Source organism: Rhea pennata, chromosome 3, assembly GCF_028389875.1.
Source record: "Rhea pennata isolate bPtePen1 chromosome 3, bPtePen1.pri, whole genome shotgun sequence".
Classification (NCBI taxonomy): Eukaryota; Metazoa; Chordata; class Aves; order Rheiformes; family Rheidae; genus Rhea; species Rhea pennata.
Genome location: NC_084665.1, coordinates 97,127,753 through 97,145,470, shown reverse-complemented (window position 1 = coordinate 97,145,470; position 17,718 = coordinate 97,127,753). Strand labels below are relative to the sequence as shown.

The 17,718-nt window shown below is 38.9% G+C and overlaps 1 protein-coding gene across 1 annotated transcript in view; it reads right to left on the bottom strand.

Annotated features, from left to right (window-relative positions):
- Nucleotides 1-17,718, bottom strand: part of OGFRL1 (opioid growth factor receptor like 1) — a 76,941-nt gene that overhangs the window by 32,030 nt on the left and 27,193 nt on the right. Inside the window, exons 2-4 of the mRNA XM_062573095.1 lie at nucleotides 16,857-16,933; nucleotides 16,387-16,434; nucleotides 15,912-15,947 (exon numbers count right to left, since the gene is read on the bottom strand). Of these exons, the coding sequence (XP_062429079.1) occupies nucleotides 15,912-15,947; nucleotides 16,387-16,434; nucleotides 16,857-16,933 (161 nt within the window). The remainder of the gene's footprint in view (nucleotides 1-15,911; nucleotides 15,948-16,386; nucleotides 16,435-16,856; nucleotides 16,934-17,718) is intronic.

Sequence of the window (17,718 nt, the reverse complement as noted above, 5' to 3'; positions counted from 1 at the left end):
AGTAAATCAGTCTGTATCCAAAATTCTCCCCATCTCTCTGCCTTGCCTTTTATAATGGTAAGATCACAACTCCACACTGAAACCAGTGGACAAAGCTTTCTTTTTAAATATCTACAGAAGTCTTTGGGGGCAAAAAATCTAAGCATCACCCAGTTTCCTTCACAATGAATATGCTTTTTCAGCATGCGTGGAAGCTCATTTGAATTAACAGGGATTCACTGATGTCCATGGACTTTGGATCAGGCCAAAATTGCCTTTGCGAGGATGTAATACAGTGATTTGCCTTCCAATGGTAATCTTGTAGTAAGGATAAGCAATATGGATTTGCATTTAAACCCACACAGATTTCTGTGGCACGTGACATGAATAGCTCCCACAGGAAGACACTACTTCCAAGCTGTGTTATCAAGAAATACTCCCTGCCTTTGGCATAATTGTTCAGTAATATGCATTTTGTGTATAGAAGAAAACAGAAATGCTGACAGACCAGCTTTTATGGCTGCTGACACAAACTTTTGGAGCATAGCTGTGTAAGTTTTGCTGACATAAACCTCCTTGAGAACAGCTGCTATTGCCTGCTGCTTTGAGGAGGGGGGGGATGTTTCTTTCCTTTTTTTTTTTAATTTTTTTTGCCTTCTGTGAAGTAATTCAGCTGGCTGTGCTGATAGGGCTGAAGTATCTACCAACACCCACTTATATTGTAGCTGTGAAAATATAAAAGACAAAGATATCTTCCCTTCTGGCTTCATTTTCCATTTTTCTTTTAGATTATTTAATAATCCTACTCTCAGTAGTAGTTAGATATGGATAGTTATCAAAAGCGTTTCAGTTAACACTGAATACAGCACTTCATTTATTCTTTCTAAACTGGTGAGCACTCAGGACAGGCAACATTCCCACAGAGAGTCAGATGTCAGGTACCATTTACCTGAAGGTTAAAATGCAACCACAGAGTAAGGCATCAGATTCTCGGGGTCTACATTTCACAGTGTAGCTAGCATAAAAGTTTTTTAAAAGACACCCAAAGAACCTCTCAGCGCCCTGTTCAGCGCAAATAATTAAGAAACAGCTAATGTCTTTCCTTCATCAACAAAGTACTTAAGGATATGCTTGAAGTGTTTTGCTGATCTAGGGCCTCAGCAATGTATCTGCAAGATCTGAATGCGCACAACTCCCCCTTGAAAGTGCATTTGGATCACAGAGGAATTGATACGCTTTGCAAAACTTGACCTATCACAGTTAACACAATAGAAATCTCATTGCTTAATTTAGATATCCTGCAACCGTTACCACCAAACTGTGCTGAGCTTGATGTGCTAGACGTACCTGAAATTGCCGGATTTCTTCAGCTGGAATGCTCATTTGATTATTCCTACAGTTGCTTTAATATAGCACAGGGCTAATTTTCTGACTTTCTAACCACGCTGTTACTTACAAAAGTGCTTCTAGCTCACAGATTTTGTTGAAAGAGCTAGTCAGTTCCTTTGTATGTTCATATTCACTTGTGAGTGTTTAAGGTGCTGCATTCACCAGAACAGCTTGAGTGTTTATCCTGAGCCAGAGCTTGGAACTTCCTAAAGGAGCAACTAAAGCATAGTAACACCTTTGCATAATCACAGATAACAGTGAAATAATATCAATAATGCAGTAAAACTAGGGCGCTAAATCTGAAACAACCATGTTTTCTCACTTGTTGCAAAAGAAGTTGTGCATCTGTGGACAGTAGACACTCTCAGGGTAGCTTTTTTCTTGTTCTTATTATAATTAGGTGTTGAATAACACAATATTTGAATGGTTACAGTACACAGTGAAATGCCCACTTGTGGCAGAAATCTGACAGACACACCACAGGAAGTTACAGAGAATCACAGGTGCTCAACTTTGTCAAACATGGGCAGAAAGTCTAGGCAGAAGGTTGAATCATTGAGTTGACAGATAAGCCAGGACACTGGGTTTTCTTGTAACTCCAGTTAACAAGCCTTGAGCCTTTTTGATTTTTTGTTAAATGAACCATAGAAACTGCAAGCCATCCATAGAACCCAAACTTACTAGTTTTATTGCCAAATATGCACAGAAATTTAGATAGAAAAATTTATCATTTTCCTATATTTAAACAAAATGAAAACATAAAATAAACTATCCTCAAAATTTCCGTGGTCTATGATTTTCTGTAACACTCTTTCAAATAGATTTCCCTTTCCATGAGCCAAGGGAAAGATCTGGAGTGCCATTCTATTCTTTAAAAAAAAAAAAAAATCTAAGATTATACAATTTTATTATCTTGTCCTTTGTTTATCTTTCCTCAAGTATTTCATCAAGAATACAGTGGGACAGAGAAGAAGGCATTCTTATTTAAGGTGACAAAAATAAATTGGAAAGAGCTAGCAAAGTGTAAGATGCAAACAAAGCTAGCCTCTATCACTGTACAGCTTGGGGGTACAGAGCTCTACTGAAAACGCACACAACAGTTTTGTGTCTGTTAGGCTTGAAGGTCTTGTCTCTTCCCGTGTGCAAGAACAGGGGACAAGATAGGCAAAAAGAGCATTTTCCGAACCTACCAACTGATTAGCAGTGAGACTGAGGTAACCAGATGCTGTCACATCAAAAGAATTTTACAAAAGCAAGTTCATTACATAAGCTGCTGTAAACATCTCTGCCTCAACAATGTCAAACAAATAAGCTAAATCTGCTATAGTTCATAGAGTAGCTAGCTGTAAAAACATTTCAGACTGTCTTAATTATGCCTAAATCCTAAATGAACCCCTGTTCATAAGCAGATTAAGCAGAGCAGAGCATTCACCTTGCATTAAAGCAGAAAAATCACTTTTCATTTTCCAGTAACATGGACCTGAAGTAGGAAACAGCAGTTAGAAAACAAAAGTTACTAAGCTAGTATGTTCTCATTCATTAAGACCTGATCTCTACTGCTAGACAAATTATTTTAGGTTTTTACTTGAGACATTGTTGTTTCACGTACTTGAACTAAATAACAATACCCTCACTAAAATATTAAAGTTTAGTTCAGTGACCACAGGGAAGGCAGGACATACTGTGTATTTGAATTACTGCATCTGAAGGATTCTGCAGGAGACTGAGGAAAATATTTCATTTCTTTTAATTCTATGGCTAGGGATCTTAAATTATTTTTCAACTGAACAAAGACTAGAGCACTGAGACAGAGAAGCAAATTTTCATCCTACCAAAACAGCAGCGGTACCAAAGTCTCTTTGCACAGCCAGGGTAGCACATCCTCTTCAGAGGAAACTAAACACCACTGGCAAGAGCACCTACTGCTATCTGCTCAGTCCATTTCAAAATTTTTTCAAGGATTAGTACCTTTAGAACTTTTTAAAAAATGTTTCAAAGATACAGAGGGAGAATAGGATGTGCTGTGTATCTTTTGGGTTTTCTCCACTGCACGGAGCCTGTATATTGGTTTCCTAGGAAACTGCCACAGTACCGAATTGAGCCGGCTGTGCTGTCTTGCTTGCCAGAATACACAGTAAAGCTCAAATCAGATGATGTAAATGGACAAGGCACAATAATTAAAAGCTTTTGAAAAACTTGACAGAATTTCTTTGAAAAAAATAAAGATGCATGGTTTTCTTTGACAGAGATCAGAGATCTTACCAGCACCTTTACTTGCAATGTGCAAGGAGGGGTGTAGGGATGAAAGTGAAGTATCAGTGACCGAACAGAAATAATCCCCTGCAGGACATGGAGCGCAGCCAGCTCTGTTCTTCTCCACTCACAGTCGACCAATGGACCTCCAAAGCAAAGCAACAAGTGAAAGGATATTGGATTTCAGAAACTTCTACAGATGAATTCCACATGCTGCCTCCATGTTATTAGGTAATCAGTTACTACAGTATTGCACTGTTTGGCCTAATTAACCTGCTTCCTTCTATCACCACATCTTTTATTTATGATGAGATTTTGAACAAGGAAGACCCAACTTCTTTTCCTGCGCTCCCCAAACCTAAGCCATTCCTATCCCCTCAGAGCAGCAGGCAGCACTGCCTTTTGTAGGAGATTCTTCACTTTGAGCAGAAAGTATGCATACAAGAGCTAATTCTCTCACTGCTTGAGGGAAATGCTCAGCTAGGCACCATGCACTGGCTGTAGCCCATAGACACGTTTTCAGTGTTCAAGGGTCTCCAAGGCCAACAAATCTGAATATCTTTCCTCTTCTTGCTGAGAAGTTAAGGGGGAATGGGAGGGTTTTGCAGCTCCACATTACTTAATATATTGCATGAGCAAGAGATGAAATGCAGCAATCTGGAGTGTGAGATTGTACCTGAAATGGGTTCTCTCCAAATTGTGTGTGTGCACTGATTTATTTTAGATATTTTCTTTGAGCCTTAGATGCAAACTGATATAGGAAACAGATGAGAAGCTATACTGTATTCTTAATGGTAAGCCACTTTTCTTTTTAAACAGCATTTGATTTTAAAGCTACATTTAAAAGCAGAGACTGTGCACTGGGGGTGGGAAAAGGAAGTCAAAAGTATAGCATTTAACATTTTCCTATAAATACCAGTGGTTTGCTTAAAATGCTTTTATTTGCATCTGTTCATACTCATGAAGTTAAAATCATTTTAAAATTATCGTCTATGCAAAAGTTGATATTTTTAAAAAGCAACTTTACATAGCATTTTACCTTTCTTTTTCTGTGCTGTTTCCAGAATGTTATTCTTCTAGTCCTGCTTAATCAACGCACAGCCTTCAAATCCTAAATTCTTTACAATATTTCTTACTGTTTCTCTATTGTATAAGCAAATGTACAGTTTACATAACCACTTTTTTTCCCCCCAATCTGTTCCTCCGCAAGGGCCAATGCCCATCTTGAACAGAAGGCCCCCGTGTCTCTCTAAAGCTCTTTACTGTCCTCTTCCCTCTAGCTCCGCTCTTCTTGGCGGCGTTTCGGGCGAGGACACGGACTCTCGACACCTCAGGCGGCAACTGACGGCGGGAGCAGCCGCCCCCCTCACAGAGCGCCAACGGCCGGCGCGCGAAGAGCGCGGGCGCCCCCGCGCGGCGGCCGGTAGCGCCGCGCCAGAGCGCGGCCGCTGCCCGCCGCGAGAACCGGGCGGCGCGTCCCGCTTAACCCCCCCGCCCCGGGAGCCGGGCCCGCCCCACGCGTGAGCCGGCACCCCCTCGAGGGACGCCAGCACCCTGCCCCGAGCGCGAGCCTGTCCAGCGTGCAGCTGTCAGCAGGCAGAGACCACAGGCAATGGCGAAAGCACGATCAAAGAAAACACGCTGCACAACAGGACCCTTATCCTTAGCTGAAGAGGAAAATAAACTTCTGCAAATGGAAGTGAAGGCACTAATCAGTTTATTTCGATGCTACGTCAACCAGCAAACTGGCAACCGCGCTACTCCCTGCATGCGTGCTGCAGCTCGAGCAGGGCTCCCAGCCTAGGGCTGCAAGAGGAAGACCGCAGTCAGCCATCATCTGCTCGGTAGCTCTTCTTGGAGGCCCCTCGTCAGGTTTTCAGGACATGCCACACGTGACTGGCTGCAAGGGGACAGTTCGGCGCGCAGCGCGGACACCACCGAGCACCGAGCTCAACCACGCTCCCTCAACAGTGTCGGCAGAGTACGCTGTGCTAGTCCCGCTGCGCTGTGGATCCTTCTCCAGGCTGCAGCGGGGCTCGTGTTAAATCACAGTTTGTAAAACAGATTTTGAAAGCACTAGCAGCTGAGTTTCCCAAGTGTTTTCATCCATGCAAACAGCCATCAAATTTGTACTCCTCACACAAACTTTGAAGACATGTCTATCTGCTTATGGGCTGACGTGAGTGGATAGTTCCCCTTACCTTGTACCACAGGCACAGTGTTATTCTCAGAACCAACATTTGTTGAACATGATGCTCTGCAAAAGGTGGTAACATAAGAATACAAAAAAAACTATTAAAAGCAAAGAAAAATATCTGTGTTGTCAAAATGTTTTCTACTCTATTCTTCCAGCCTTGCTCCTGGTTTCCTTGCACAAACATACCATGAGAAACAGAAGGAATATACAGTTTCCATTCTCTCTTGCATTGCTTGACAAATGTTACAAACATTTCAAAGCTATCTCAAAAATACTAAACAAGTATAATGTGAAAAGGAAGTCTTCCAAAATTGCTCTTTGTTAGAAGAAAAGAGTTCTTTGAGTAGTTTGATTTGATGCAGGTGGTTTGGACAAAATATACTTCAAGCCCTGGCTGCTTTTTATTCATATTTTGCTTTTGTTCAGGATCCCCAAGGAGAGAATTTTGTGATGAATCAACTCTCCCTTTCAGAATCAGGCGTATTCTCTGTGGTCCCTGATGTCTTCCTTTATTGGTGTGGGTGTTTTAACTATGAGTAGCCAGAGAAAAAGCCTTTTCCTTCTACAGTAAAATAATACCACAAACCAGATTCTTGGTGGATGACTTTGCACTCTTGTCCAGGCTGAACATTTTTGCAGCTGCTTGTTATTGGACAGATTTGAGGCGACTAGGCCTTTCTTCAGCAAGGCAGAAGTCCAGGCTAGGTATAGATGGTCTTCTGCAGACAATTACAAGTTCAGTCTGAACTAGCTGGAGACAAGACTGTTTCAAGCTAAAAGCTTAGCAAGTTGTCTTCAAAAAAATAAAAAAATAATATTTTTAAAAAGGCTTGCTATCAGTGTTAGAAATATACCACTATGCTGTCCTGGGAAAGTACTTCCAGTTTATACCTCACCAGTTTGCACAGGCAGAGCAACATCGCATTTTGCTTCCTTTTGATTGTATACACATACACTGTGTCTCTTTTGCATTTTATGCCCTCTTGTGCATGGTTTCCATGCTCCCTCCTCTCCTGCAAAGTCAGCTACTAGGACTCTGCACCAAATGCTGTCCCGACCCAGGCTGCTCTTCTCCATCTCCCAAGACTTTTTTTCTCGTCTCTCTGATCACTTCCACCAAGCCTGTCCATGACTGTTTCTAGATCTCTCTCTCTCCTGGCAATCACACTGACTTCAGCCGCTGTTGAGCTTTTCTAGACAGTAGCCTGCTTCTTAACCTTATTTCTTTCAGTCCCTTAGCTACAAAACCCCATGACAGATCAGCAGAACTGAGTTAGTATTGAATTTCCTTTAAAGGTATCAGACAAGATCCTCAGAGAAGACAGGAGGGAAGAGGAATGCAGAGTAGGAGCTGCAGCTGAAAAGCAACACGCCATCACAGAACAGTACAGCCCAGTCTGTTTAATATTAATATGTACAGGAATGTCAGCATTGATATAGTCAGTCCTTTTGGCCCTTTGAAAAATTCTCCTCGACTTTCTTTTCTGTGCACGATGAGCTTTTAATCCTCTCTCTCCTTACTCCACCTCCCCTCTCCACAACAAATTGTATCCCAAATATAACTAGATGCTTTTACACTTCAGAAATGAGAGAGTAAGATGACTTAACTTGGAAAATAAACTATCAAGTAGACTGTGTATCAAGGTCTTCAGAGAATAAAACAACCATCTTTTCTATGCACAAACAAGGGGAGTAAGGTTGATCAGAATATAAGAATATGAGAAGAGGCGAGAGAGTGGATTGGAGTTTTCCCTGTTTTTTATGTCAAGATTTCAACACCTGCTTTCATTCTGAATCAATTAGAAGATACGCAGGCATTTCAGTCTCCTATATCCTGCTTCAGTTCTAATGGCTGTGCTGTGGATTTGCTCTTACTACGAACACATAAATTAAAACTTGCATCCAGGCGTATTTCTCAGAAGTTCATTCAAAGTAGAGAATATTTCCACAAAAAGGTTACATTTTCTACAAATATTCAATAACTTGCTAACACCTAAAAATTGTCTGTTATTACTAAGTCAGGCTATGAATTTCAATTGCAAACAATAATTCAAAAGGAAATTTTATTTTGGAAGCTCCTATTCTATTCACACAAATGTTAGAGAGAACTGTTCCAGAGTAAGTTCACGTATAGGTAATCCCTAAAAAAACAGTTCAAGCAAACAAACAATATTCATTCTTGAAAAAATGAAGCTTTCTCTCCCCTTCTCCATATCTTTTGGTCTCAGTTCAAGTTCTCTTCACAAAAGAGAAGTATCTTATGACTGCTAAGCTGTGTGAACTTGCCATGTTGGTGACAGTCATACACATTCTTCTTCCAGATTTATTTGAAGGGCAAGGAATCTGGACAGACTTGTGGAGCTTATCCATGGTTGAGCAGGGGGAACAGAGGGAGGGGAATGCTCCAAGGACACACAGGTCTAGCCTATTACACCAGCCCTACAAAGATTTAGCTCCTTGCAAATCTCAAAACACACAGTTCATGATTCTCAATCATTCACACTTCACTCACAATTCAGTTCACTCACATTCATACAGAATTGAAAGATAATACTGAAACAACAATTGTGTGTTATCAGGAAATTCACTTATATAAAACATACATGCCAATGACAGTATAAAAAGGCCTGTGAAGGTCTGACAAGAAACTGTTGCACAGCATCTGAATCTTGAACTCAAATGGACTGAAACAAAATCCTTACTTCTTCCTTTTTTTCAGGGGAGAGGTCCCTCTCTACTGGACACAAATACAGATTAGAAAGGAGGAGGGAGGGAGAGAGGGAAAAGAATAAAACCAGCCTAATTCGCCTCAGATGATTCCACCAGCAACATCAAACAGATCAAAAGAATGTCATGATCTACCATAACAAATGCTGCTGAGAAGTCCAAAGAAGCCAATAAAGAAATAAAATCCCACCCATAGCAATCAAAAGATCATTGTAAACTTTAAAACAGTGTCATTGCAGCATCTGACTGCACCTAAAATCCAAATTTTTTTTCAAACAGTTCAATTTGTACTACAGATGATTACAGTACAACTACCCTTCCTCTCATTTTAGATTAAAAATGTGAACTAGAAAGTGGATTTTGGTCATGATACTTATTAAAATAAAAAAGTCTTGCTTTTAAAATTAAATGACAGACAACAATTGGAAGCAGAAACTGATATATTCATTTAGAGACAATTAGTTTACTTACTATAAACAATTCATTTGATGTTCAAACATCATTCCAGTCTGAAAATATACTCAGAGAAACCAAATACAGGTATAGATATTTTTAAGCTTTAACCAACATTTTTTGTTTCACTCCTCAACACTTTCTACAAAATTGTTTATTTTTACATATTCAAAATCTTAGATTATCCCTTAAAGACTTTAAGTCAACTCAGTTCATGTCTTTGAACCAGACTACTTTCTTTTACTGCCAAGAATCTGGAGTTTCTTTTCTGACTGCCAATAATTATTCAGTTCCTGTAGACAAAGATGTAAATCCTTGCTGTTCCCCATTCTGATTTGTCTTTAAAAATTCTTTGTGGACTTCAGGGGAAAACTTTCCATTCACTTAGTCTCTGGAGTTTCCTGAACCGACAGTTCAAACATCAACTTCAATTTGTCTGTAACATTCTTCACTTTTAATCCTTTTCCTCTCCCCCTTGAAAGAGCTCAACAGTTCACAGAAATCTTACCAAATATTTTCCCTTCATCTTCTTTTGCCCTCAGAGTTCCAGCCCTACTCCCTTGCTGTCCTAATCAAGAGGTGCACACCGTGCACTTAGTTCACATAGCTCTAAGCAACTCTCCAATCCAAGGAGAAGCAAAGCCCCATTTAAGACCATTTAAGCTTACACGCTTCTTGATAGGAAAGAACAACACTGAGTAAAGTATTGGTGAAAATAGACAACCATGGCAAAGTCTGCCACTAGAAGCATCAGAAAATAACTCTTCATTAGCAACAGACCTCTAGCCTCCCAAGGTTTGGTATCACCAAGTACTCCTCAATTTAGGTACTTGCTGAGATTTCTAGGGCTTGCAAACTTCAGTTTGCAGCTGATGCTTTCCCAGGTGAAAGTGTAAAGGAAGTGATAAATACCCTCATGAGAGCCCTTTGCTGGGGTCAGAGGAAAGGCACTATAATGGGAATTGGAAGGGCGAGAGTCCACAGAAGTCAATATAACAGGCTTCTGGAAATGCCCACAACTGGTTGGGGACTTCTGTGAATGTTCAGTCAGAACTTTTCAGCAAGCAGCAGACAAGCTTGGTCACTCCTCTTTTTGCAAACCTATGTGCTATGACTCATGCATACTCTGAGTGACAGAGACAACCAGTTTTGTCATTTCTAATTTCAAAGGCTGTATGCTATGCACAATTACCCAAAGGCAGTAACACATTAGCTATTTCAGTTTAGATTTGATCTGCTCTTCTATGCAGGCACATAAAGCATATTGTAGCATTTTATCAATTGCACATATTCAATCTGCAAGATCTTAATTAGCAGCTCCATTAATATCAATGAAGTGAGTATAGTCACTACTAAGAAAAAAAAAATCACCACACATTTCATCTGTTGCATAAGGCATTTTTTGCTTCTGAAGATGAAAACACCTCCTGACTGATTACTTGTGAACTAAGCATAATCTAGTGGCAACTCAATGCCCTTACTGAAGCTGTTTGTATGCTAGGCAAACTGCACGAAGCTCTGTGCAACTAGCTTTGTAAATAGTAAAGTCATTTATTTCTAGCCAAGGAACAGAAAATGAATTTCATGGACCCTGAAACTACTTCATTTATCAACATCTTCCTGTCCAACATCTATCAGAGCTGAGTTATTTTAGCAGCACTTTTTCAGAACACCTGAATTACCAGGTGCTTCAGAATTAAAAAAAAAAAAAAAAAAAAAAAACAAAAAATCTTGAGAAAGGCAGCCTTCAAACAGCGCAAAGCCCAGAAGGCCTTAGTTGGTGATGGTGCTCACAGTATTTCTCCTAACCTAAGCAATGAAGCAGAGGCAGCACGAAGCCCAGTGCAGTCTAAGAATGTAACCCATGCCTCAGAAGGTTGGGTGGGGCTGGCTGGGAGCTGACTTCTGCACTGCCATGGCCAGGCACTTCTCAGTACTCCAGCGTGCACAAACTGCAGTCCTCCCTGGGATTACATGTAAGTGTACGCTTAAAACCACCACTGGCAGAGGTGCTGTATGCCAAACCTGAACTGGTGGGATGGTGGCATCACAACAGCAGTGCAAGAGGAGCTTTTAGCAACCTTTACGATACCCCTGAGTTAAGTCTTGAAAAAAAGGCAAGCTCTTTCCTCTCCCGCAGTAGTGTGAAGGAGTAATAAAACATATCCGCATCACAGAGGAGGACTGGAGGGTAATGAGACAATTGTGGTGATAAAATTTCGGGAAGCATGCTTCACTGTAAAAAGAGAGACCCCTCAAGAACATGAAGTTCTGTGTCTACAGTATCCTGCTCCTTGAAAGGAAGTACCATCTTCTTTCACAAAATAGAAAACGAAGTGCAGAGACTCTGTCCAAAGCTCTGACTAGAATCCTTCTTTGTGCAGTACCATTTTAGCACCTTAAAAGGCCTAAAATAGTAACAAACATTCCTATTAACTGTAGTATGAACAAAACTAGATTCTCCTATGGAGCAAGTGTTTCAAGCGTAAGGCTTATGCAACACAGCCTCACTCTGCTCTCCCTTTTGGAGAATTAAACAAGATGTAATTTAACTATCATATTACACTGTTTAAAATAAGCAAGACCTCAGCCTCTCTTTTAAGGTACTTTGTAGTTATAGATTGGAATGATTAAAGTTTATTTGTTATATAAAATGGTTGCTAACAAAACATATTTCTATTTAATTCACAATAACATCCTTAAAACCAAAGCAAAATAAGGAAACAAAAGTCTAACTGTAGCTAAGTAGATCTTGGATGGAGCCCAGAACTGACGAGAAACAAAGTTTCACATAAGAATAAAAGAAGTTTCAGCTTTTCCATTCTGTTTAATTAAACTGCTTTTTAAGAGAATCAGTTTATATAAGTTTTTTTTTTTTTTTAAAAAAAAAGCATAATTTTGAAGAAAGCTTACATTGAAGTAAAAGTGGTTGTTCACATTTTAAGTTAATGAATTTTTAAGTGTTGGAAGTATTTGGATACTGCTTGCCCAGATGGGGTTGTGGAGTCTCCATCCTTGGAGATATTCAAAAGTTGTCTGGATATGGTCCTGGATAACCTGCTCTAGGTGACGCCGCTTGACAGGGAGGTTGGACCAGGCGATCTCCAGAGGTGTCCACTATTTTTTGATATGAATCCATAATATTTATATTACACATGTTTCACATTTGCTTGCATCTTACACAAAGAAAGTTGCTTTTACACATTTTAATTTTACCTTGATCTTTTTGTCTTATCTCAATTACAGCACACAAATATCAAATCTGGTTAGAATCCACTCTCTTACTTCATGGGCACTTACAGCTTCAGTTATGACTGAAGTCTACATACTCTGGATTTTTTCTCCACCTTTTTTGATTCAAAGCAAACTTTTTTTCTTCAATTTAGACAGAGGTCTTCAAAGTATAATAGCTGTCATAGGCCTGTAAATTCTCATGCACAGAATTAGAATCACTGACAATACAATTCAGAGCATAAAAAATATGACTTCTGCATAAGCATCAAGGATAATTGCTGCTGTCTTTCACTGTAACATCAAGAATGTGTTTATACTACTAAAGTCAACAGAATATTATCTCCCCCCAACCCCCCTTTGAATGATAAATTAGCCAGCATTCTCTTCCCCCTTCACCTCTCTTTTCCCTCACTAGCAGCTCTTTGAAATTTTTTTTTTATAGAGTGCTTTGCTAATATTTCATTTGTAAACCTCAAGGTCAGGCTACAATCTCCAAACAACAAACAAGGACTCACAAGCACTCTTTCTTCCCACAGTTGCTCCCTGCACTATCAAAACTGGATGTAAGACAATTATCCAAAAGGACATTTTGGACATTATACAGTCAAAAATCTAGCTTTTTCTTAACCCCTCCCTCAACATACATTCTATTCTTCATTTATGTGCTAAGTTTCCTTAACACCGTACAGTGCTGTAATTTTCTTTGTCCAAACTCCTAAATTTACCAATGAGGAGACATGATAAGCAACAACTATCCTCTTCCTCATTTCAAAAATCAGTGCAACAGACTGCATTTAACATGTAGGAATTACATTGTCCGGGACAATGCCAAGAATCACTTGGAGCAAGTCAGTTTTGCATCTTGGCAGAACTATGCCTTAATAAAAACAAACAAAAAAAAAAAATCCCCAAAAAATTCAACAAAAAAACCCATGCCTACAATCAAAGATTTCCCACAGATTAAGTTGCTGCGGTAGTTATCCAGATTTACCTCTCTATGGATTCAATCCAAAACTCATTATTGGCAACTAGCTTTTGTAAAAGCCCCATATGTGTTTTTCCACAACAGGAAAGTTCTTCAGTTATTGATAGTCTGAAAAGAATCCTAAACTCTTTGAAGTCTGAGATTAACAAAAGAAAGAGACGTAATGTTTGCCTTTGGCTTGGTGAGTGCTACAGGCTGTGGGGGAGAGAATCCCTAGTAATATATAACGTAACTTATACAGTGCTCAGTCTGGTGCAAGTACTTCAGAGAATACCCTTACAACTAAAGGTCAGGAGGTAGCGAAGTTATTGGTAGCTCCCTATTACTACCACAATTTACAGTTTGAACTTTATATACAGATCTTTCAAAGAGAGAGATGTAAGCATGAATGGCTTCCGATAAAACAAAATTTTTGCTTAAAACAACTCTTCCCTGAATGCATTATAGCACCATGTTTGTAATTTCTTTGAAATGGCATAAGTAGAATTTAATAGCAGTAACAAATATGCCAAACCCTGTAATTTCACCTTTTTATTATGCTAGGAATTAATTTAGAATAAAGCCTGTTCTAGTTCTTCAGAAAAGTGGCCATAGGCAAAGGAATTAGCATTTGCACTAGTATTTTAGGCTACAGGCTCACAAAAAGCATAATAGTGCACTAAGCTTTTACTCAGCTAGTCCAGATAAAAAGACAGCTTTTGTTAGTTTAATTTTCAGTTAGGCCAAGCTGCTGAACTAGCTCACTGTTTAAGTAAACATTCAAGCCTACGATCAGTACCACTGTACAGTGGAAGATATTAACTCTGTGCTCCATCAACCTTGGAGATATCTTTCCGTGAAGGGACGAGGCATGTTAGGAAATCCTATACTCTCATCTGACTAGCCTGAGTGGCTAATGCCTTCTTACAGCAAAGATTTTAGAAGACTAACTCTGCGTTATTTTGAATATCAATCCATAAATCATAAGTTAAAAAAGCCTTCAAACCTGAAGTACTCACGTTTATTGCTTCACAGCTAGACTTCAACCTATTTTTATTCATAACTTAATCCTTGCCTACATGAACCATGCCCACTCTGTCTTCCTCTCCAATTCCTTTGTTGAAAAGAAACACAAACTATAACCTGAAAAATAAGTTATTACTTCCAGTAATTAATGGGGGGGAGGTAGGGCTAACAGTGTGAATTCTTTTTAGCTCCTTTTGTAAGAGTAGTAGTACTTCATATCCTCACATGATCTTCTACAATTCTCATATTGTCTTCCCCATCCTATCGCTTTCCAAATCCTGATATTTAAATGCTTCAGGGCAGTTTTTACTTCAAAGGCTTATGTTTAATTACGTTTAGTAAAGCTGAGACAGCAGGATCTAAAATGAGAATGGTATCACAAAAGGAGCTAAAAGGTGATTTTGGAATTCAACTGAATGAAAAAATTCTTAGAGAGCTCAAAAGGTATCCCCTTCTGCAAAATCACTGCTCTGCTTAAAAGCAGCTGCAAAACTCCATTTCATGAGGATTTAGACCATGCCAGCAGGATATTAGAGTTAAAGGGCTTTTTTTTCCACTCCCATTTTATTCCAAATTTAAAATGAGAAGCCCTATTTAGCCAATAACAAATATAATGAAAAAAAACATAAGGAGGAAGAGAAAAAGATGGGTTGTCAGAACAGATTACAAAGAATAATACAATGTGGAGGGATGGCAGATGGCAGAGAAAAGCAAGTAGGAAGTGTAAGCTAAATACATTTATATCTCTTAATTCAGTTAATTTAGAGACAAAGCTGATTAGCGTTGACATCTCAGCTTTGTCTACTCAATAACAGGAACTGAAAGCTGAAGTCCTCTAGAATTTTTTTTTTTTTTTTCCTTTTGATCTCTGTTTCTAACTCTTCTGAGCAGGAAAACATGAATTAAGTGAATCTTAGAATACAAGAACTAAACATTTAAGGATGATTTTATTTAAATACATTGCTGATGTGTGAACCTAAGGATGACTTTCCTGTAACTTGTACTTACTAGCACTTATGAACAGAGCACAATAGATCTGTTTTAGATTATTTTTGGACTACTGTATAGAACACCACTATTTAAGGTTGAAAATACTAGAATATGTTACTGCTGCTAGGTTTCCTCAAACTAGCAATGCAGCTGAAGCATGTTTATAAGTACAGCTCTTTTTTATTATGGGGTTAGAATCTCAGTCAGAATATCAGACACTGATGGCACACTATGTTATTATATGCTTACTGATATCATAAAGTAAAATACGAAATACAGGTTGTCAGAAATAAAGTCAACATGGAGTTCACAATATTCTATCCAGATTCTTGTCCATCCAGATGATTTCCAAGGCAGGGAGAGTAAACAGCCTTCTCCCAGCTTTCTTAGCTTCCACAGCTGAGAGTGTAGGATGTTTACAGTACCTGTCACTCAGAGTTTTTGAAAACAGATCAAATGCCAGCAGACTTAGGACAGATTTCATCGCTGACTACAGGAAACATGCAGACATCAAGTCAAGGGATAAAAAGCATATCCATGATTATTTTATACCATATGAATTCTAAACAATGTTAAGTCCTTTGTGCACATGTGGAGAGGTGGAAGAAGGAAGTACACAAGAAAGTTTAGCTTCAACATCTCTGGATGACAGCCACTATTATTGCCAAAATTGTATTGCAAGGGTTCCTGCCAACTCACCCCAAAGTATTCCTGAATCTCTTGATGAAGCTGTGCCTGCAAACAAGAGAAAATTCACCATAAGTGCACATAAACACATTCACCAAAAAAAAAAAAAAAAAAAAAAAAACAAACACCCCCCCCCCCAAAAAAAAAACAACTTTGTCCTTATTTTTTTTAATCTGCATTCCACAGGTAAAAACTATGATACGATTTTTCCATGGGACTGAAAACTTTTAACACAGTTTAAAAGCAATGTCCTAGAGTGCTGGCTTACAGAAGTATGTACTGTATCTGGCTTATTTCTAATTGTTAGAGGAATGATGGTTCTCGGATGCCTTTGAACAGTTTGAGAAAACAAGTACTTTTCAAGATACAGATTAGTAAATTTAGGAGTCCAGTTAAACAACAGATAATTGTAACAGTGGTATAGAAATGTTTCAGGAGATACATTCCTCTCAGAAACTCCTTAAGAAGTCAGTTTTAAATACATCACCTCTGCAGCGAAAGGAGTGGTGGTGGTTGGGAAACAAAACAAGAGAACCTGAAGATACATAATGAAGTTTATTACTCACACGGGATAAAAGCCAAAATCTTTAAACGGGGGAAAAAAAAAAAAAAAAAAAAAAAAAAAGAAAAGATTCTGCTTAAGCAGGTTGTAGAACACCACAAAAAACCCTTCAGGACAAGGTTATTCGTAGTCTATGCTTTGGTTTTTTTTTTTTTTAAAAAAATCGATCTCCCCCTCCCCCAAAAGTACAAGTAACTGGGGACTTGGATGGTCTTATAGATTCACATCAACCTATCTGAAGTAAAATTAATCTTCTATCGAAAAGACAGAGTAGCTTTATCTAATTGCTTATTCCATAGAAAGGTTGTTCTCATCCTAGTATTGTTCCTTGCATTATTCTCACCAAGCTATTTATAGCAGAGTATATTGGACAGCTTTCTGAAGAAACAGCTTACCTTTGGGCATAAAGTATGTTTTAGTTGGACTGAAGTTACTGTTTTTATACAATTTTCTCCTCTGCCATTACCTGCATCTCATCCCAGCACTTCTGCAAATCAGGCCATGCAGCATCTAAGAGCACAGTTCTTGCAGTCACAAAAAATCCCTGTTGGCTTTGGTCAAGACAGAGAACAATAGCAGCAGAAGAACAGAACGCTGTAATAACACGCCCCACTTTACTATTCATAAGAAGGCCTACAGATTTGAAGAAGTCTAAAAAGTTCAAATAAATCTGAAGGTTTTGATCACCTTCAGCTTCCAGTCTGCTGCAAAATAAAATGAACTGTGAGGCAGAAGGCAAAAGTCTTGTGTCCAAGGACCTGCAAGAATTAAAAAGTTTCCTTCTCAAATTGACTGTGATGAATACATTTTGCAACTAGTAGCCAAAGAGCCTGCTCTGTAGATCTGAACTCAGCAGATTCATTTTAAGTATTCACTAGGGCCATAAGTCGGGTATTTCTAAGACATACAGTGGAAGAGAGAAATCGTTCTTTAACCAGAAAGCCAAACTACCGAGTGTCAAATAACATTACAAGAGACAGAATAGCCTAGTGTTGGCCGAACAACAAATCAGCACAAAAAATAAAAGGATGCAAAGCCTACAAATAATTTCACAGAGCTGCACCCTCAGTGCAAGAAAAGAAATAAATCATATCATAATTTAGGTTTGAACAGACCACAAGAGGTCATCTGGTGCAAGTACCTGCTGGAAGAAGGACCAACTTCAAGGTTCCAGGCGAACAATTGCTATATACTTTACATTTCTCATCCAATATTTTCAGCTAAGTATGATTTCCAAAAGGGCTTTCAACCTTTTAT